Source organism: Callospermophilus lateralis, chromosome 5, assembly GCF_048772815.1.
Source record: "Callospermophilus lateralis isolate mCalLat2 chromosome 5, mCalLat2.hap1, whole genome shotgun sequence".
Taxonomy (NCBI): Eukaryota; Metazoa; Chordata; class Mammalia; order Rodentia; family Sciuridae; genus Callospermophilus; species Callospermophilus lateralis.
In genome coordinates this window covers 38,472,911-38,494,620 of record NC_135309.1, presented here as the reverse complement: position 1 = coordinate 38,494,620, position 21,710 = coordinate 38,472,911, and the positions used below count along the sequence as shown (strand labels likewise).

At 43.2% G+C, this 21,710-nt stretch overlaps 1 protein-coding gene and 3 non-coding genes across 5 annotated transcripts; 2 read left to right on the top strand and 2 right to left on the bottom strand.

Annotated features, from left to right (window-relative positions):
• Nucleotides 1–2,890: 2,890 nt before the first annotated feature.
• On the bottom strand, nt 2,891–2,963 carry Trnat-ugu (transfer RNA threonine (anticodon UGU)). The gene has a single exon. It is a non-coding gene; the product is annotated as a tRNA-Thr (tRNA).
• A 3,365-nt stretch (nt 2,964–6,328) lies between these two features.
• Trim7 (tripartite motif containing 7) lies at nt 6,329–14,735 on the bottom strand. Of its 2 annotated transcripts, XM_076855798.2 has the most exons (7): nt 13,965–14,735; nt 12,968–13,063; nt 9,890–10,120; nt 9,085–9,107; nt 8,528–8,643; nt 8,003–8,038; nt 6,329–7,153 (listed from the first exon to the last, which is right to left on the bottom strand). In XM_076855798.2, the coding sequence occupies exons 1-7, from the start codon at nt 14,481–14,483 to the stop codon at nt 6,642–6,644; spliced, it is 1,533 nt and encodes a 510-aa protein (XP_076711913.1). In that variant the 5' UTR covers nt 14,484–14,735; the 3' UTR covers nt 6,329–6,641. The 2 variants fall into 2 exon arrangements, with proteins under 2 accessions (XP_076711913.1, XP_076711914.1); XM_076855799.2 differs by lacking the exons at nt 6,329–7,153; nt 8,003–8,038; nt 8,528–8,643 and adding an exon at nt 8,660–8,802.
• A 3,055-nt stretch (nt 14,736–17,790) lies between these two features.
• Nucleotides 17,791–17,862, top strand: Trnaa-ugc (transfer RNA alanine (anticodon UGC)). The gene has a single exon. It is a non-coding gene; the product is annotated as a tRNA-Ala (tRNA).
• A 450-nt stretch (nt 17,863–18,312) lies between these two features.
• Trnak-cuu (transfer RNA lysine (anticodon CUU)) lies at nt 18,313–18,385 on the top strand. The gene has a single exon. It is a non-coding gene; the product is annotated as a tRNA-Lys (tRNA).
• Nucleotides 18,386–21,710: the final 3,325 nt, after the last annotated feature.

The window sequence follows — 21,710 nt, the reverse complement described above, 5'->3', positions numbered from 1 at the left end:
CAATAATAATAATAATAATTCAATTATCTTCTCCAAAGAAGATAAATAAATGGCCAAAGGTATATGATAAAATGCTCAACATAGCTGATCATCAAGGATATGCAAATCAAAACCACAATGAGATCTCTCACTCTGGTTAGAAACGCAGCATCAAACAGATACATAGTATTAAATGAGGTGAGGTTGTAGAGAAAGGGGAACTCACACAATGTTGGTAGGAATGTAAATTAGCACAGCCATTATGGAAAAAAGAATAGAAATTCCTCAAAAAAATTAAAATTTAATTATCATAGAATCCAGCAATCACACTATTGGTCATAGATTCAAAGGAAATAAAATCAACACATCAAAGAGATACCTGCACATCTATATTTATTGTAATACCAATCCTATTAGTGAAGATTTGGAATTAACCTAAATATCCAAGGAACGAATGTATAAAGAAATTGTGAAACTAAAGAAGAAAGAAAACAAATAAAAGTAAAGAAAACGTGAGTGCTGGGAACACGGTTCAGTGGTAGAGAACTTGTAGGATGCCCTGGATTCAACCCAAAGCAATGAGAGGGAGAACAGTGGCATATTCAGAGTGGGATACTATTCAGCCATTAAGAAAAGAATGAAATCCTGTCATTTTTGACAACATGAATGGACTCAGAGGACAGTGTTAAATGAAATAAGACAAAGAATGACTAATACTTTATGATCTACACATGTTTGGAATATAAAAAGTTCTACTCTATACAACAGAGTAGAATAGTGGTTACCAGAGACAGGAGAAGGAAAGGTAAAGAGAAGTTGGCCCATGGGTTCAAAGTTACAAGTAGATGAGAAGATTAAGTGCCAGTGTTCAACAGCACAATAGGGTGAATAGTTAACAATAGCATATAGACATTCCAAAATAGCTAGTAGAGAGGTTCTTGAACACTTCACCACAAAGAAATGATAAATGTAGGAGGTGATGGATATGCTAATTATCCTGATTTAATCATTAAACAATGTACACATATTTTGAATAATCACACTGTACCCCATAAATATATACAATTACTATTTGTGGCTCAGTGGGAGAGCATTCACCTAGTACGGGTGAAGCCCTGGATTCTATCCTCAGCACCACACAAAGATAGACAAACAAAGCTACTGTGTCCATGTACAACAAAAGCGTATTTTTTCTTAAAGAAAAAAAAAAAGAAAAACAGTATGGGAGACTGGTAGTGTTTACCTTGCTCTTAAGTAAAAAAATGCTAATTCTGTCCCCACTCATTTTCTATTCCCACTCTCGTGAATAGTGGACGTTCCACTCGCACCTCACCTCTTCCACACAGGGCTCTCTGCATGTGGATTCCCTTTGGGTTCTGTCCTTGGCCTTCAACTCTTCCCACCGTGAATTTCCCAAGTGAACTGACCCACCTACGAGTGCTGTTCCACACTAGCTACCCCTTCCTCCTTCCAGGTTTCTGCCCATACGCCCTCAATGCCAAAAGGACAAGGGCGTGAGCCTGTGTATTCTCCCGGGTACCCCGCCTGGACGAGGTCCGACGGAAACAGATGACTTGGTGTATTCAGTCGCCCTTGGTTGGACAGTGGGTCACGACCAGACTCTGAGTACCTCTGAAACGAAGGCCTGAGATTCATTCACCAATTAGTCCAACAACCTGCCAACACACGCCTGCCTCGATATTTACTTGTATTTCAGATGGCTTTATTTAAGTTCCCGAATGGCTCTCTCCATTGGCCCCTGCCATCCAGCTTCTCCCATAAGGCGACCTTTCTGCGGTACGAGTCCTTCGGGTAGAAGAGTCCAAGGCCCGAGGCCACACGTTCCTAAACGTGCCCGCGGGCTCCTGGCCTGTCCCGAGCGTGTTAGTATGAGTCTTGACCCCAAATCTTGGCTCTGTGAATAGGAGCTGGCTTGGCTGCAGGAGGAAAGAGTGTGCTCCCTTCTCCGCGCACCTGGCTCTTTCCCTTCCCGCTACTCCAGTCACTACCCAGACGTCTGCTAAGGGTCTTCTCCGCTCCGGTGCTCTGAGCCGGGATTCTGTTTTCTAACCCTGAGCCGGAGCCACCGGTGGCGTCTCGCTCTTCTGGTTGGAGAGAGGATGCCTGCGATCTGGGAGTAGGAGTGGCAGGACCTGACGTCGCCAGCGCAGTTGGGTTTCCCGAGACACGTTTTAGGCTCATTTGGTATTCTTCATTGCCGTCAATAACATAAATCAATAAAATTCAAAAGGTCAGCATTCTTCAGACGTATAAAAATGTTTTTGGTTTTAAAAAAAAGCTGGACGCAAATAAGACAAAGTGATTGTCTTTGGATTCGGGTGTCAGGAATGTGAACTGTTTGTTTGCACTTTTCTTTATATACAGTGATTCCACAGAGAAGCAAATGTCTACCACACGAAAGCAGAGAGGACTGAGAGAGGGAGGACACATCGCCGCCTGGAGCGAGCAGAGCAGCAGATTTAACGTCCAGTGCGCGTGGAGGAAGACAAATGCTTGGTAGGGAAGAGGAGCCAAATAGGGAAGGGGGAGTCGTCTCCACTCGGGAAAACGAGAGGAGGTTCGACCTAGCAAAGACGAAAGGATGAGAGACGAGGGCAAGCCCCCGGACGGAGTAGGGCGACAGAAGGATATGGAAAGACCTACAATGAACTCGTCAAGAGCTCGCTCACACACAAGCTAGGGGGTGTCCGCGGGGAAGAAGTGCGGGAACAGAGGGACCTATTATAGTGGAGTCCGCAGCGGATCTGACTTTTCAAGAAAAAGCTGACAATAAGGAGGGCTGCTGGATTGAGGGTACTGAGGGGCAAAGAGGAAGTAATTGTACCAGTTTGTGTCTCACAGCAAAGGCGAAAATGTAAGTTTCACATAAGGAAGGTAAAACTGTCTTCTTAGGCCCCAGCGAGATTTGAACTCGCGACCCCTGGTTTACAAGACCAGTGCTCTAACCCCTGAGCTATGGAGCCAGCCGCAGCACCAGCCTCTGCGCACGAGCAATTGACACCATCATCACCGCCGCTGCGCAGTCGCAATAGCAGATCACTGTACTAAGAAATGAAACAATAAAATAGGGCCAGTGATATTTGGCTCAGGAGTAGCAGCCTTTCTACTTCGGCGTCAGTAAGTGTCCGGAAAGCCAGACGGCTACAGTTCCTGAGACAGCCCTGGGAAGAGAGGACCAACTATGCGCGAGAGCCGGGGCGGAGCTGTGAAGAGCTGGGGCCTAAGGCAGAGCTAGTGAAAACAAGAGTGAAGGAGGGTGTCTGTGGCTTGTTGTAAGATGACAGTGGTCCAGCAGTCAAAGTTACAAGTAGAAAAAGTGTGCATAGGCCTGTTCTGCAGAGAATCTAGGTCAGAACTGTTAAGGTGGCCCACCTGGAGTGGGCTGGATAGTGAGGAGCAGAGGAAAATTAGGCTGAGAGTGAATAGTGAGGGAATCAGAAAGTCTTGGTGTTCCAAGGTGCCAAGATAAAGACAGGGCCAAGGTCTGGAGTCCCTAACCCCTGCCTCACTTTGAGAAGAATTAGGAAAAGACAACTCTTTGGGCATCCTTTGACTCTGAAGTACAGGAGGTCTAGTCTGGGAAAGGACAAAGTAGTGACTGTAGGTTATAGATCTCGTTCTGGTGGCCCAGGCTCCACTAGCTTCCTGCAAAACCAGGTGACTTGGGTCACTGGTGGTCAGACCAGAAGTAGATCCCTGGATACCCTTCTGAATGTTGCCCCTGTGAGGATCTGGTGGCAGAGTCTTGATGGATCTGAAACTATCCAGATAGGCTAAGATGCTTGTTAGGCCAATTTTTGGTCTCAGAGACCCAGAGATCTTATGATGCACAAAGGACAGAAATAGGAAATGCACAACATACTCTCATACTGAAGCCGGAATTAGGCAGTCAGTATAGATAGGTAAATTGAGTCAGGTTGGATCAAGGAGGCCAATTTTGAGGGATTCCCAAGAAATTGGAGACTGTCCCCTGAGGGATTGAAATATTAATTCCCTCAGAGCCCTTCCTCCACCTGTCAAGAACCTATCCCTGCTCCAACCTGTTGCTAAGGTAAACTGTCCCAGGAATTGATCCTCCCTACAGGGAGCTATAAAGTTGTCAATTAATGTGTCCTGGGCTGTACCATACTGCCCTTCCCCCTTCAGCCCACCTGTTTCCCACCTTTTGGCTATCCCAAGAGCATTCCTGGGTCTAGTCACAGATACAGGAAGGAGAAAGAAAGGGGAAGAGGATAGAAGAGCAAAGGAAGCCTAGGACATATAAAAAAGGGCAGAACACCTCACTTCTGGGGATACCAGGATACCAGTTATGGTCCCCTTCTCCCTCCTAGGAGAAGTCTATGTTACCCCTTTTAAATAAACCCTGCTTTATAAGCTTGCCTCCATGTGTTTCTCCAATGTTCAAACTTCAACGTGTGGGGGAGCAGAATTCCTCATCGATAACAGGAGGTATAAATACCAGAATTATATCATCCAAGCTACCAAGCTGCCCTGGTGTCCAAGAAAAAACATTTCTTCCCCTCCAAATGTGATTGTTACAGTAACTGTATGTATTTCTTCCAATATATAGATATCAGTAGTTATTCTGCAAGCACACATTCTGGTAGACAAAACAGTTACAGTCACAAACACAAAAACTGAAAATATATATGCAAACAGCTATTCTCAGAGCCCTCAGACCTGGCCTCACATGTACACATGGTACTTCCATTAAATATTCCACCTTCTGTAGCCTGCAATGTGTTGTGATTCTCAGAACAGTTGTTAAAAGATACAAAGGGAACTGTAATAATCAGAAAGCCACATCAGTGGGGTGTAGTGGCACACATCTGTAATCTCAACAACTCAGGAAGCTGAAGCAGGAGAATCACAAGTGTGAGACCAGCCTTGGCAACAAGACCCTATCTCAAAAGAAAAAATAAAAAGTACTGGGAATGTAGCTCTGTGGTAGAGCACTCTGGATTCAATTCAAGGTAATGCAAAAGGAGAGAAAAAAGAAAGAGCCATATGAGCCCAGATAACATTAGGGCTTAAGGACATCAGGTGACTTAATTAGAAATTGAACATTACAAATGTGTTTTCCTTATGGAAGTCAAAGGCATTCAAATACATAAAATAGCTACTGTGTTCTAGAGCTGTTCTCCATATATTGGATTCACCCCTCTGGGTTCTGCTATAGGCTAAACTCTTAAATGGTCTTGTCCCCAAGATGCAGGATTCTGATTATCTAGTTCTGTCAACTGGGTCTGCCTCTAGGACAGTGTCCTGCCTGCCCCCACAGGAACCAACAACAAATCATAAGTTATGACCAAATTGATCTAAGTCTGTAACACCTAAAGGCTATGTACCGGCTCATAAATGCCCTCTTCAAAATATAAATCTTCTTCACCTCAAATTTGAGGTACAACAAATGCATGTACTTACACTCCTCTATACTTAAGCTAACTCACTCTAACAGAAACCCTTGCTCATACTTGTCCTCCCATAATTAGACCAGGGAACTCAAGAAAGAGTCAAGCCACCTCTAGAGATGAGCTCACATCTATATTTCCATGTCCCTATTCCCCTTCCCATAGGAGCACTAAGCAGGGAACACCCAACAAACACCCTTCCAGAAGCCCAGTCATTCAAAAACTGGGAACATCCAGCCAACAGGATAACAAGGCTGGTCTTCTGAACACTCTCCCAGGGCACAGACTGAGCAGGCTTTGGTACCAGAATGATCTGCTGTGCATATATTTGGCAAGTTCCAGAAAGTGTGGACAGAAGAATGTTGGTGCTATGTGTATTTCTATGCTGGTGCTAGTTGCATCTTAAAATTCTTAGTGTCAACTTGTGTTTCAAAATTCCAGAATCCTTGCTCTCCTTATCCAGAGTACAGTGAACATGAGTACAGTGGACATGAGTACTTGAGTACATTGGAAAATGGGAGGTTAGGTATCTGTGAGAACACAGCCACTGTGATCAAGGATGCACATATCACTCTGTATTATCAGGTTAAGGGGAGTTGGAGAGTAGCAATGCGTGTAGGCTGTTGTCCTGGCCTTTTCCTTCATACATGGGTTAATTGTCTTGTTCCAGTTCATGTATGGGAGTATAATACTCCTCACTGAGTAGACAATCCTGTCAGGTCAGGGGGATTCATAGGACTCATGACCTCTAAAAGCAGAGCTGCTACTATAATAATGAACATGGCTGACCCAGGGCCAAACCTGTCCACTTTGTTTATGACAAATAATTGCTGAAAGTATATGATGATACACTCCACTTTGTACTTTTGAATATGTTTTTAATTTTCCATAATAAAAAGTTAAAGAGTTTGAATCGTTCCACGGAACTAGAGGCCCTTCTAGATCAGAGCAGGTAAGCCCCATGTGATATGAAGCATCCCTGTCAAGAGTAAGGCTTTTGTCCTCACTGGCATCCCCATTTCACAGTTCAGGCCCAAACCATATACCCATCAACAGAGAGGGAACAAGTGCCGAAGATCCAAGGCATTTCTTCCCTACAGAACCTTTTCCTCAATCACTCTTCATGCCCCCCAGTGTTGTGCTCTGCCACAGCCTCTCCTGGGCCAACTAGAGAGGGAGGGTGGAGGGCAAGCCTCAGACTGAGCAAGAGAGGAGGCAGGGCAATGCTCCTCAAGGCCAGATTCGCAAGAAGGTGCCAGTTGAACAGACAGAGAACAGAGGAAACACACGCTCTTGGAAGTTGACGCGGAAAGTGTAGAGGTGGCGCATGTCCTCCACAGCATAGAAGGACACAGCCCCCACCTCCAAGTCCAGGGCTACCCGCACACGCGAGAGGTGTCCACAGCTGAGGGGCGTCCGCTCGGGGCTCGTAACAGCCCAATACTGTCCACCGTTGAGCTGCAACGCCCAGACACCCTCCTCAGGGGTGAAGGGCGTGAGGCCCTTTCGACGCACGCTCTCGCGGGCCACACCGAAGGCCCAGCCGTCGGTGGAGCCTACTTCCACCTCCCAGTGATGCCTCCCGGAGGAGAAACCGCAGGATGCCAGAACACGGGTGTTGGTATCAAAACGGTTGGGGTGGCTGGGCAGGTCCTGAGCCCGCGGTCCAAGGCGCACACTCTTAAGATCCAGAGAGAGAATGAGGCGAGGATTGGCAGTGTCGGGGTCCAAGGTGAGCTCAACTGAAGGGCGGAGACAAGGAAGAGTATCCTGCATACTGGTGCCTTTAGTACATACAGCCCTTCTACAAACCTGTCTCCTCTTCCTTGAGCAATCGTTCCAGCATACAGTGCCAATGTCCAATCAATCCTTCACTCTTTTCCCTCCCAGGTATTTCACTTTTTTTTTCATTCAATAAGTAATTATTGAAATCAAATAAATGCAATTTATTTGACAGATTTGGATCCCAATTAACTTAAAAGTCAATTGGGGAAATTAGAACATTAGATATTAGAAAGAATCATTAATTTTTAGGTGTAGTGATGTTGTGAAGGTCTGGTATGCACAACAGAAGAAGGTATAACAGATGAAGTTAAGGGTCAGGAGAGGACCTTTGCATTTGTTAGGGATAAAAGCCAATCTCTTTTCCAGCCTATCTTTACTGTTTATGGAAATGATTTGTTACCTGTGATTTGCTTTAAAATTATCCAGGGGGAAGCAGTGGAGAGTTTATGAGAAATAATTGTTGAAAGTGTATGATGGATCCATAACATTTGATACACTCCTCTCTGTACTTTTGAATATGTTTTTAATTTTCCATAATAAAAAGTTAAAATATGTTCCCTTGTTGTAAGCATGATTATATTCCAGGCACTGTTTAGGTCCTTGGCATACCACAGACTATAGGATATCTGAGCATCCCTGCCCTCCTGTAGCTTTCTTTCTGCAACAGTGAGGAAATAAATGATAAACAGGAAAGCCACTAAGGTCCATGGATATAAGGAATCAACTGTGTGCAAAGACCAGAGAGATAAGCAAATGGGTTCTTTATATGACCAAATAATCTGTACTGTCACAACCGCAATCCATACCTTTTTCTTCTTTCTCCAGTTCTTCCCGAAGATCCTCTGAGAAAAAGAGACAAAACAGAGCATGTATGAACAACCTGGGAAATTGACAAGGATACCTTCTTTTCAAACATTTATTCCCATCTGATTCACTCATTCCCCAGATATTCTGGAAGCCAAGAACTGATGTGCAGGCACAGCAAGCTTGGGAGACTGGGACAGGATAGGTTTCAGACTTCTAAGCATTTTAGCTTCACCTCTTCTCAACTCTCCCCTCTTTTGCCCAGAACTGATCTGAGTTGAGTTCTCTCTCCTCAACCCTTTTTTCACCTTCAATACACCTCCAGGTTGTATGTCCCCATAAGAAGCCACATGCCACTATTTGGAGGAAATCCTAAATAGATTTGCCACCATTGCCTTCCCATACTAATCTGGTCTTGACACAACCCAGCTCCATTTTTTCACATAAATTCCGGAAAAGGCAGAGCTTAGTATCCCTAAAGTATCAGAAACACACTACTGCACCCATGTTGCATGGCCAAGCCCTACCTTTGAACTTCTTCAGCAGTCCTTTCAAGACAAAGGTCTTGAGGGAAACTTTCCAGACTTTATTCTTCATCTCAGAGGAGACTGTTGTTGGCTTGGGGCCAGGCACATTGCTGCACCTATAGGACAGGAACCTTGAAGGCCCAAGAACATCATCCCACTCCTAATGGGCTATGACAATTAGGATGGTGCTATATAGCTTGGATAAGTGTTCCCTAAAGGCCCACACATTGAAGGCTTGATTGCCAGCCAGTGGCACTTTTGGAAGGTGGTGGAACCTTTAGGAGGTGGGAACAAATAGAAGAAAGTTAGGTTATTGGGGGCATGCCTTTGAAGGAGATATTGGGGCCCCTGCCTCTCCCTCCTCTTTTTCACATGCACAAGGCCCTGGGTTCAATCCCCATCACCACCACCAAAAAAAGAAAAAGTACCCAGGTAAGGCAAGGAAGTGGGGGCTGGGGATCAGGATGTGAGAGATGAAGCAGGAGGTGGAGGATAAAGAGAGAGGGTTCAGTGGAAATGAATTTAGAAAAACCCAAGAAACTGTTAGATTCACTCACTTGCTTAGTGTGTTTTTGAATTCCTGGAAGGAAAAATGGAAGAAAACCAAATTAGCATCAGGTAACCTCCACTCACTTCTAAGAAAACAAAACTTGACCCTTACTCTGCTCCAAGGAAATAAACAATAAGCAGGTATACCATGCACTACTGCCTTGAATACCAGGAGGCAACTAGCCAGTTATGGATGGCTGTTGAGTGTCTCCTCAACTTGATGGACCTTACCACACTCTTCAAAGGTTTTCTCTGTTATAGAATCACAAATGGAGTCATCTCATGAGACCCAGTGTTTGCTTCTGCCCTGAAACCACCTTAGATGAGTCACAGCCCTTTATGCAATAGCAGGTCACTCAGACCAATGTCTTTTACCTGACTGTTCTTGACCCATTTTTAGTTTGTGAATTTATCTAATAGATTATACCTATTTTCTAAGAAATAAATAAATAAAAGAAAATAGAATAAAACCATCAAGGTTTATTATAGGCAGTAAAGATAAATATAATTTCCTAAGACTTTTGTTTCAAATATGTGAATACTGGAACACAATGTAAGCTATATTATTGTAGCTCAGAGTCAAGAAATTTTTAAGGGGCTGGGGATGCACTTGCCTAACATGCATGAGACGCTAGGTTTGATCCCCAGCCCTGAAAAAGAATTTTTTGTTTGTGTGTTTAAATCACAACCCTTTAGATTTCTAACTCCAGAAGAATCAGGGCATCAGGGCATCAGTCCCTTTTGGCTCCAGAATACGTGATTCTACTAAACTAATAGGATCTAACTGTTCTCTACCCTCAGATCCAGACTCACCTGGAGGAAGTCAAGGTCAGGCTTTTGAGCTGTCTCCTGGATTTGGCTGCTGAGCTTGGAGAGTTGAGCGATCTCACCTCCTAACTGGGCCAGGTTCTCATTCTGCTTCTGTGTTACTTCCCTGGACAGTTCCTCTAGGCGGCTCAGGAGCCGGCCCTCTTGCTCCACCAGGAAGGCCCGGAGTGCCTGGAACTCTGCTCCTACCTTCTCTCTCTCAGCAGCCATCTGCTTCTGTCCCAGAAGGAGGAGTTGGTGAGTGGGACAGGGATCAGGAGACAGGATAGGTCACAGTGGTCAGAAAGACTTGGCCATTGAGCACTGAGACATAAGCTTGGGACAGGAGCTTCTGAGTCATTCCACAGGGAAGGGTTCCATCTTCCTCACTGCTTTGGGGATCAGAAGCAAACCCACAAACACAGGTTGTACACAATCTCTAGTTTAAATATCCCAACTCTCTGTAAGCTGCAGCCTCAACATATGCTCTTTTCTTACCCTGCCACAGAATTGCCCAGATGTCTCTTGTGAACCTGGGCTTTATTCCTAAGTAAGACAACTTCAAACTCCTGCTCCAGAGCGACCTCAAGCTACAGCTTTTTCATTTGAGAAGATTAAAATGCCTGTTGGGATCACCATAAGTATTAAGTTGAGGTTGTGTTTCCTTCCCCATTTATGTTATCACTCTCAAACATTTCAAACATTCACTCTTCGTTTTACTTCTTTTTAAAAACCAACTTTTATTTTTCTTTTGGTTCCTGGGATTGAACCCAGGGGTGCTTAATCAATGAGCCACATTCCCAGCCCTTTTAAACATTTTATTTAGAGACAGGGTCTCACTAAGTTGCTGAGGCTATCTTTGATCCTCCTGCCTCAGCCTCCTCAGCCTCCCCAGCCTCCCAAGGAAATAACACAAGTTAAAGTGTTTACCAAAATACTCTTGGTTTTGAATGTGTCTACCAAAATTTCTTGTGTTGGAAACTTAGTCTCCAAATTCATATGCTGTGGTATTGGAAGAAGGGCCTTTGGAGGTATTAGATTAATTCATAAGGGTAGGATCTCCCTTATAATGACATTAGTGGCTTTATAAAAGAGGAAGAGAGAACTGAGATAGCACTCTTGTTCTGTCTCATTATGTGGTACCATCTTTAATATTGCCATGCAGCAAGAGGGCTCTTACTAGATGCAATGTGAATTCTAATACCATGCTCTTGGACTTCCCAGCCTCCAGAATTGGGAGTTTAAAAAGCCTCTATTTTTTATAAATTATCCAGTCTATAGTATTGTGTTATAATATCAGAAAACAGGCTAAGAACTGCACATCAGGATTTCCCAACCTTGGCAATATTGACATTTGGGGCTAGATTTGGGATTATTTTTTGATGTTAGGATTGTACTGTACATTCTGTGGTTGTTGTTTTTTTTTTTCCTCCAATGCTGGGAATGGAACCTAGGGCCTTGGGCCTGTTAGGCAGACAATCTACTCACTGAGTTACACCCCCAGCCCATGTCCTATGTATTATAGGATGTTTAAAGGCACCTCTGACCTCTACCACTAAATTCTGCTGTAACCCATCTCCAAGTACTGACAAGTATGTGTGTGTGTGTGTGTGTGTGTATGTATGTATATGTATATGTGTATGTATTTGTGTGTATGTGTGTGTGTATGTATATGTTTTTATATATATATATATATATATATATATATATATATATATATATATATATATATAATTCTGGATTATCAAATGTCCCTGGGATAAGGGAATTCTCAAAGTATTCATTCTCAGGGCTGGGGTGTAGTTCAGTGATATTTGTCAAGTATGTAGAAGGCCCTTTGTTTCATCCCCAGAATTGGGAAAAAAAAAATTCTCATTATCCTTTTAATCATGCAGCAATAGTTGTACACTATTTCTTTATTCCTTTAATCAGGTGTTTTATAATGATAATAAATGTGTAAATCAGAAGTGGAGGTAGATGGATTGTTGGGAGAGGACAGAAATGGAAAGTGTACTAAGTAATGTCATGGGCAGCTGGGTGTGAGACTGAAAAAATGCCCACACTGTGGGGATGCTCTCTGGATCATGGGTGTAAAACAGTGCTGAAGATCTACATGCTCACTCCCTTTTTTTTTTTTTTTTTTTTCAGCAGAATAGGGTGGGATGAAGATCTGGAAAGGTGAGTTCTTCCTTACAGAGGGAAGTAAATGATCAGTTGTGAAGGTCTGGTATGCACAACAGAAGAAGGTATAACAGATGCAGTTAGGGTCAGGAGAGGACCTTAGGCTATATGAATTTGAGGGTCTTCTTCCATCTCTCCTGACCTTGAGGATAAAAAGACCCTCTCCTTCCAAATTTCCAGCACCATAATTTACAGGCTCTGGTAGATCCTTTAATTATTTCAATACCTACTTATTGAGCTTGAATTTTCAAGGTGAAAATGATAGTCAGTGACTCACCTTAACCAAAATGAACCCCACTCCACTTTCCTGTTCTACTCTATGAAAAATAAAATTCCATCCTAATTGGGAGATGGAGAGGTGCTGAGCACTCTGAGTTGCACAATACCCAAGTCCCTAAACCTCCTGTCTTATGTCAGTGTCCCGAACAATTCTGATAATCCCAGAACCCGTTCTCTCTTAGGCTCCATTTCATAATAATAATAATAAAAATTCTGAAAATGGAAAAACGTTTCACTACTCTTTTTGTGGCAAAAATGACTTGAACTAATATGTGACAGTTGAACTAACATTCTTCATATGAATCTTTATATGTTTCTCTGAAGAAATATTAATGTGTTCAATTACCCTCCCACAGACCCTAATTGGCATATCATATAAATTAGAGTGACTGTATATCCTAATTCACTGGGGAAGTTCCAGTTCAGACTGGCTCTTCTATGACAATTTTGTAGCACTCCCTTTCACTTTCAAAAGCTCTGGTTTGTAAGGTAAATTATACAGTCAACCTATGTAATATGCAATCTATTATCTTTCTGAAATTCATAAGCATACACTCCAACACCACACGTGCACCCTGAGTCCTGGTGGTAGGCAGCCCTGTATTATCCCACAAAGGGGCTCACCAGGAGCTCCTTGCTCTCCTTCTCTTCTGTAGACCGGAACGCCTCATAGTCCTCCAGTTCCTTCTTCAAGGCCCTCAGTCTGGAATCCAAGAGCTCCTGCAGGTGAAACGAGAGACCCCACATGTGCCTTCCTGAAGCCATCCAGGAGAAAGGGAAGTCTCAGCTCATGGAGGAGGAGGCTGGGTAGAAGTCATCTCTGGAAGTCGGGGTGAATATATAGCCTGTGCAGGCTACACCTAAGGGTTCAGAGCTACTGCAGTGTGACTTCAAATGCATTAGAGTTTCAATTCCCCAAGAGAAACTGCTGCACAATCTAGGCCGAAACACGAGACCCCCCAGCCCAACACATACCCAACCCCTCTTGCGTCCCCTACCCCATGTGGGAAGGTTGGAGATGGGTTGGGTAGCAAGACTGGAATCCCCAGGACCCCGCACACTCCCCTGATAATGCCGCCTCAGAAAGAAAGCAGTCAAGGCCGAGGCACCCAGAATTCACCCCCATAGCTCAGCCTAAGGCGCTCCACTTAGCCCAGAAACCTCACACTCCACTCTCCGACCTCCTGGGAAGGTCGTCACACTAAATCCCCTATGAAGTGAAGACTTTCACGCTCAAGGAAAGGGATGAGAATGGAGATGTGTGAGTGTGACAGAGACCTTCTGGCCGAAATGAAGAGCTACCATAAAGCCGACTTGGCTAGGCTGGGGGCAGACAGGGAAAAGAATCGCCAAATATCTGGGAGCGTTACGTAGGCTACCCAGTATCTGCTCTGAAGGAAACGCGGTGTACTGGGCAGAGGGAGGTGGCACCGAGGGTGGTGAGGAACAACACGGAGAGAACCAAGCTCAGCCCAAGAAACAGTGCTGAGCAACGTGGGATAGGAGGGAAAAGACAGGGGCTCTTCTGGGCCTCCATCTTGCCTGTCTGTACCGCTTGGGCGGGAGAGCTGGACCAAAGCTGAGGGTCCTGAGGACCCTCAGGGGTGGGACCCGAGCTCACCTTGGCTTCCTGAACCGCCTCGTCCAGTGGCAACACAGCGTGAGCGCGGTGCTCGCGGGCGCGGTCACACACCACACAAATGGCGCGCCCGTCGTCTTGGCAGTAGAGCTTCAGCGGTTCTCCGTGCTGTGTACACCGGACAATCGTCGCTGAGGCCGCAGCTTCCGGGGTCCCACATTTCCCTGTGGCAGCCGCTGGCAGGCTGAAGCGCCGAAGCAGCGTAGCCACAGCAGCCAGCTGCCGGTTGGGACGCAACTGGCTAGGGCGTGCGGGCTCCCGGCACTGAGGGCAGGGCAGAGGACCAGGCAGCGTGCGGGTCGCGGCTGCGGTGCCAGTGTTGGGGCGCTCCCAGCAGCGCGCGATGCAGGCGCGGCAGAAACTGTGGCCACACTCGACGGACACTGGCTCCCGAAAGAGCTCTAGGCAGATGGAGCACGTTGCCTCGCCCTGCAGCTCTGCAGCCAGTGCCAGAGCCTCGGCCCCTGCGCCCGGGCCAGTCCGGGGCCCTACGGCCGCCATGGGCGCCCTTTGTGCACCTGAGTCGGGCGACCCTGTCGGAGGCCTCTGTACCAGGCTCAGAGCTCAGCAGCCCAGGCTAGCCTCCGAATGCCCACTGGGAGAGGAAGGGCGGGGCTCATACCAGCAGGCGGAGACGTAAGCTGAGGGTGTACCCGGCTGGGAGCCGCTGGGAGAGGAGGGTGTACGGTGGTGGCTGGCAGGAAATCAGAATGCATATGCCCGGCCGCGCCATACACCCACTGCTCTAGTTTACAGCAATCCCCACCTTCGCCAGAGGCTTCCCTCTCTGTCGCTTTTCCCCTCGGATTTCAGGCTGCTCAATCTGACCTAATCAGCATCTGGAAACAGGCCGGGACAGGTGAGCGCACTTGCCCAGCTAGGCGTCAGCCCAGTTGCCAACCAAGGCCGACTCTGCATGGTCGGGGCAAAGACCTGGCGCCCGGAGCTACGGTATCAGGTTCTCTGAGAGCTGGTTCATCCCGACCCTGTGCCGAGCTAAACTTAGGGTCTAGAACCTGGCCCTGTCCCCTTCTGCCAAACATAGCCTTGTATCCGCTTCTGTAACTACATTTCCTGTAACTGTGGTACCCCATTTCTTTATTTCATTTTTTGAACAAGTAATTAATTTAATCATTTTCTCACTTTATTCACTGTTATTCTTTCCCGTCCTCCCCCAGCCCCCATCTTCTTTGTTGCTCCGGAGGCCTCCTCCAACCACTCCAGAGCAGCCAGTATTATCTGCTTCCATACCTTCTTTCCTTATTCCCTCTGGAAACCACTAGGATCAAGTGTTCACCCCTACTCTCCTCAGAAATCAGTCTTGTAGATGTCATTAGCGACCTGTGCAATTCTAACCCAAAGGCCAAGACCTAACCTCAGGATGCTCTCTCCTTCCTGACACTTTTTTTTCCGCTGCCTTTCAGGGTACTAAATTTCCCGAAATTTCTTCCCTTCTTTGGTCTTCCCTACTTTCTTTTTAGCCTCCTTGTAGTTTTCTGCTCCTCTCTCTGCCCATGTTCTGGCCTTGGGCCTCTGTTTACACTCATTCCCTTGTGATGTCTTCTTGACTTGAAGATTGAGATCTTCCTTTTTAACTTGAAAGACCTTTCTGGTGATAATGACTTCACAGTATACATCCCAGCCCTCTTCTGCTCAAAATCCTCCAATGGCTACCAACTCTCTTGGTAAAAGTTGAGGTCCTTAGGAAACTTCAACTTCTAGAAGAAAAGGCAGGGTCAACATTTCAGCATACAAGCACAGGCAATGATTTTCTTAATAGAACACCTAAAGCTCAGGAAATAATGCCAAGAGTTAATAAATGGGGTGGCATAAATTAAAAAGCTTTTGCTCAGCAAAGGAAACAATTAAGAATGTGAAGAATGGAGAAAGTCTTGGATAGCTACTCTTCTGTCAGGATTAATACCTAGAATATATGAAGAACTCAAAAAACTTAACACCAAATAAACCAATTAATAAATGGGCAAATTAATTAAAAAGATACTTCTCAAAAGAAGAAATGCAAATGGACAACAAATATATGAAAAAAAGATATTAAACATCCCTATCAATTAGGGAAATGCAAATCAAAATTACATTGAGCTTTCATCTCACAGTAGTCATAATGGCAGTCATTAAGAATACAAACAACCCACTTGAATCAACGTGTGAAATATGATATATCAAGAACTATGTAATGTTTTGAACAACCAACAATAAAAATTAATTTAAAAAAAAAGAATACAAACAATATAAATGCTGGAAATGGAGAAAAAGGAACACTTTTATATTGTTGGTGGGTTATAAATTAGTATAACAATTATAGAAATCAGTATCCAGGTTCCTCAAAGTATTAGGCATGGAACCATTATATGACCACTCCTTGGTATTTTCTCATAAGAATTAAAGTCATCATATTATAGTACTATGTGCATACCCTTGTTTATAGCAGCACAATTCACAATAGCCAAACTATGGAACCAGTCTAGGTGTCCATCAATGGATGAATAAAGAAAAAGTGGCATAAATACACAATAGAGTTTTATTCAGCCATAAATAAAAATGAAATTACATAATTTTCAGGAAAATGGATGAAACTTGAGACCATTATGTTAAGTGAAATAAGCCAAACTCAGAAGGTTGAGAGTTATATGTTTTCAATAATATGTGGAAGCTAGAGAGGAAAAAGAAAAGAAAAAAAAAAGTAAGATGAGAGGAGTCTCATGAAAATGGAAGGAAGCGCAGTAGAATAGATGAAAGGGGCCAGGAGAAGGAGGAGAAGGAGAGGGAAAGGGGAAATACTGAGGAATGATGTTGACCAAATTATATTGTTATATAGTGTGCATACACGAATACCCAACAACAAACCCTACCATTATGTACAACTTTAATGTGCCAATTAAAAATGTAGAAAAAAAAAAGTTGAGGTCCTTACAATAACCTGAAGGCCTCACCCTTTCTATGTTACCAACTCCTACACCTGAGACTCTGTCCGTATTTTCTACAACTCCCTGGTGTTTATTTCAGCCATAAGTCATTAATACTCCTATTTCACGGCTTTTGCAAGGGCTGTTTCCTTTGTTTACACCTATTTTCTTCCAAATGCCTGGGTAGCTCATTTCTTACCTTCAAGGCTTGTTTCAAATGTTCCATTGTCCTTGGAGCTTAACCCAACCACACACACTGTTTAGAAGCTCTCCTCCCACCTCTCTCTTCCTTATAACCGGCTCCATTTTCTCTCTAGCACTCTATATCTCCGGGAATGGGAGATCTAAGAGTGGATGGACGGTGTTTGTTCACGGCTGAACTTCCAGTTTCCAGAATAATTTGGTAAACTTTTTGTTGACCTGAACAGATTTAACGTGGTTCAAACTTCCGATTACATAAAGTAGTGGAAAATCCGTCCAAATTAGTGGACAATGTGCCCTTCCCCACCGCCAACACAAGTAATTAATAATTAATTTTACTGCTCTAGATTGTTTTATTAAAATATTCTATATTTTACTACATTATCCTCCCCTTTAAAACAACGAAATTCCCTTATACATGTCACAGTTCACGGTGTTTTGACGACTCCCTCTTCTTTTACCACCATTGACCCCAGATTCATATCCAGGCTCGGTTCACCCTCTGGGTCGCCCGCTTCAAGATCAGTTTGTCTACGGTCAGCTGAGAATTATTAGAACAACTTGTAGTTAGGTGAATCTGGATTTTGCAGCTGCTGGAACCTCGCGTCAGCGAGTTATCTGCTTTTCTGAGTCCTGCACCAAGTGACAGTTAAGTAAGTAGTGAGAGGGGTGTTGTAGCAAGTGGGGATGTAGCTCAGTGGTAGAGCGCATGCTTTGCATGTATGAGGCCCCGGGTTCGATCCCCGGCATCTCCAGTTGTGCTTTTCTTCCTCTTTATTTTTCCCTGTACGTTCAAGAAATTTAGAAATCCAGCGTGTTTGTAGAGCGCTGAAGAAAATCCTATAGGTGGAATCCGCGGGGATTAGAGAGTTCTCAGGGACCCCAGCGCTACTTTGACCTCCAGGCACTTCCTGTCTTTCCTGAATACAAATCCTCATGTTGAGCACTCCAGAGACATCTTGATGCTTTTATTTTTTCCTTCTCAGCGTCATATGCTTTGTGGAGGATGTAAATAGATTAGGTCCTTAATAGTAAACAGAAAACAGACGCAAATGTTTGAGAGGGTTAGGCACAAACTGCAGAGTATAAATTTTTCAGACTATTAAAGCATTTAGTAAGTCCATCAAAGTCTAAGTAAATCCAATTTTAAATCTGGAATCACAATTTCGTTCCAAATATGAAGAAATAAGCCAAATTTTCCCAGGGCCCGGCTAGCTCAGTCGGTAGAGCATGAGACTCTTAATCTCAGGGTCGTGGGTTCGAGCCCCACGTTGGGCGCAAGTTTTAGCGCCTAAACTCAAGTTGACTGTACTCAGTAAAACCTCTTCAGAAAACTTTAAAACACAATATTCCTGTGATTTTATCTCTGTTTACCACGTAAATAAATATGGTTATTTCCCCGTTTGTTGATTGGTCTGTCTGTTATCTGGCATCAAAAAGAACGTTTTTATTGTAATCTACACACTAAAAGTTTATCTTTTTGTTGTTGTTGTTTGTTTTTGGTACCAGGGATTGAACCGAGAAGTGCCTAACCATATCCCCAGCCTTTTTCTATTTTATTTGAGACAAGGTCTTGCTAAGTTGCTTATGGCCTCGCTAAATTGATGACTGGCTTTAAACTTTTACACTCCTGCTTCAAGCCTCCCTAACCGCTGGGATCACGGGCAAGCGCCACCACACCAGGCTTCCCTTTTGGGGGGGTTTAGGCGGTGGGTTAGCTCAAACTCGGGCCTTGTGCTTGCTAGGTAAGCACTGACCTACACCCGCAGCCCTTATTTTAAACCATTTGTAATTGTACAATTCTGTTGTTTTAAACACCTTGCCGTGCCACCATTGCCATCTTCCGTTTCCAGGTCTCTTCATCCTTCCCAACAGAAACTGTACTCATCAAACACTAACTCTTCCCGTCTTCCCCCAAGCTCTGGCAACCACCATTCACTTTCTGTCGCTAAATTCCATTGCTCTAAGAAGAGGAATCACACAATATTTATTCTTTTTAACTGTCTTATTTGACTTAGAATAACATCTTCAAGGTTCATTCATAGGGTTGCATCTGTCAAATTTATTTCCTTTTAGGGCTGAATAATATTTCATTAGAGGTTTATGTCTCATTTTCTTTATCCATACATCTGCATATAGATCATTGGGTTCCTTCCACCTTTCCGCCATTGCCATTTTGAATGTTGTTAGGAGCATGGGTGTGCAGATACATTTGAATGCCTGGTTTCACTTCTTTGGGGTATATATCCAGAAGTGGAATTGCTGGATATGATATCTTTTGTTAAATTTTTTGAGGAATCACCATACTGTTTTTCACAGAGACTGCACCACAAAATGGGTTTTTCTAAAAATCTTTTAAGTAGAAAACACATTATGCAGTTTAAAAATTGAACATCTATAAAGGTATTTAGTGAATATGGCCTAACTCCTCTCCTTCCACTTTAAGTAACAAATTTTGGTTTTTGAATATATATATACTCTTCCAGAATTTTTATGCGAATTCAGTTTTATTTTTCTCTATTTTACACAAAAAGGTAATTATGGCTCTGTTAGGTTTTGAGGAGCTCTTCAAGACTAAAATTTTCCTCAATCTTTTTTGCAACTGTACAATATTCTAATGTAAATGAATATTTAATAATTTTATATTTATTAAGTCACTCTGATATTTAATGAATGATGAACATTTACATTGTTTCCAATTTTGTTATTACGATTAATGCTGAAGTTAATAAGCTTGTAGTAATTATTATTTTACACTTTGGACTGTATATCTATGGGTTTAATTTCCAGAGGGACATATGCTAGGTCAATGTTTATATGTAATTATAATTTTATAGAAATATATAAAGTGCCCAACAGTGATATTTCCTCCCACTAGCCATAAATAAGATTGCCTGTTTCCCAACTATCCAGGGGGCAAAACACCACTTTACCAACAAATCTAAGCATGAAAAACTATCAGTATCCCTTAAAACTATCAGTGTCCTTCACTACTGTTCTATAAGATAATACCCACTGGGAGGCCTACCTACACCAAGAACTATAATCCCTTTTTTGCCTGTAACAGGGGAGTACTCAGATAAAAGATTTTGAAAGTTACAGTGTTGCTTTCATTTGTGGTTTCTAATACACCATTGTTTTTCTCTCCTGAGGCCCATTTCTGTGGAGGCTACTATGCTTTCTTCACTTGCAAACCTAGGACATCTTGAAAAGGCCTGTTCAGTTTCTTCTTACTGTGCAAATTTTCTTCCTTGGGCAAGAAGAGTCCAATTACATATAAGAAATCAAATTATATTAATTATAATTAATTAATCAAATATATGATTTTCTATTGGCCTTTGTGTCATATACAGCATACATAAATTATTTCATCACAGATATATTTTGTGAAGTGCCTACAACAATAATTTTATATATAACTTATAGGTAAATTATTTGAAAATTACTTCAATCAGCCTATCTATGGATATTCTGTAATTGTATCCTACCCCCACCATGGTACTAAGGAATGAACCAGGACCTCAGGTATGCTATGAAAGCATTCTAATGAACATTTACTTATTATTATTTATTTTATTATTATTACTTATTTATTATTTTATTTTGAAACTGGGCTGGCTAAATTGCCCAGGCTGGTCTTGAACTTGCAATTCTCCTGCCTCAGCCTGCCAAGTAACTGGGATTACAGACATGTACCCAGCCAGTATCTCTTTAATAGTCACTGGTTTCCCTTTACTAAACTTGAAAAAATCATTCTCCCAGTGTCTATATCTCATCAGGAGAGATAAATTAACCATCATCAAATGCTAACTTCATTATTTCACTGATGTTGATATAACATGTGGATTTAAGGATACAAGTGTCCAGATAAAAGGCAAGTTCATTTATATACTGGTGTTCTGAGGAATGTGATTTTAGGGGCAAGAATGAAACTGAAATTCAACCACAGCAACATAACTCTAGAGGAATGCCTGCAACAGGAAGAGTAGCCAAAAAGATGACCCCAAATGACCTGCTCTTCCACTCTGTATTAGGACCAACTGGATTAAAATCAGTGGATATTTTGGGAAACCTCCCAGCTTATGGCTGTCATTTGAGATATTTAGTCTCTAAGGGGGAGGGAGTATGTTTGTCAACATTGAAAAGAATACATACTGTCTTTGTGATTAATATTCAATTTATTATAGCTGTAAATTTTAAAGCCTAGTTTTTCTTAAGGCTTTAAATTCAACTTATTAATATTGGTGGGTGTTTCTGTTTGTTTGCTTTTGATATTAGGGATTGAATCCAGGATTACTGTACCACTGAGCTAGACCCCAGCCCTTTTCATTTTTGGTTTTGAGACAGAATCTCACTAAGTTGCCCAGGATGAACTAGAACTTACAATCCCTCTGCCTAGAGGCTAGAATTATAGGGCTGTGCCACATGGTGACCAGCTTCTACTATTGTTTTTCTATAAAGCTAGTTTACTTTTTGAAACAAGAACAAGCCCTGAGAGAGAGAGAAAGAGAGAGAGAACAAGAGAACGAGAGAGAACAATCCCTTTCAATGGTTCTTCCATGAAATTAATGTATTAATGTTACCAAAGGAGTCATCCTGAATA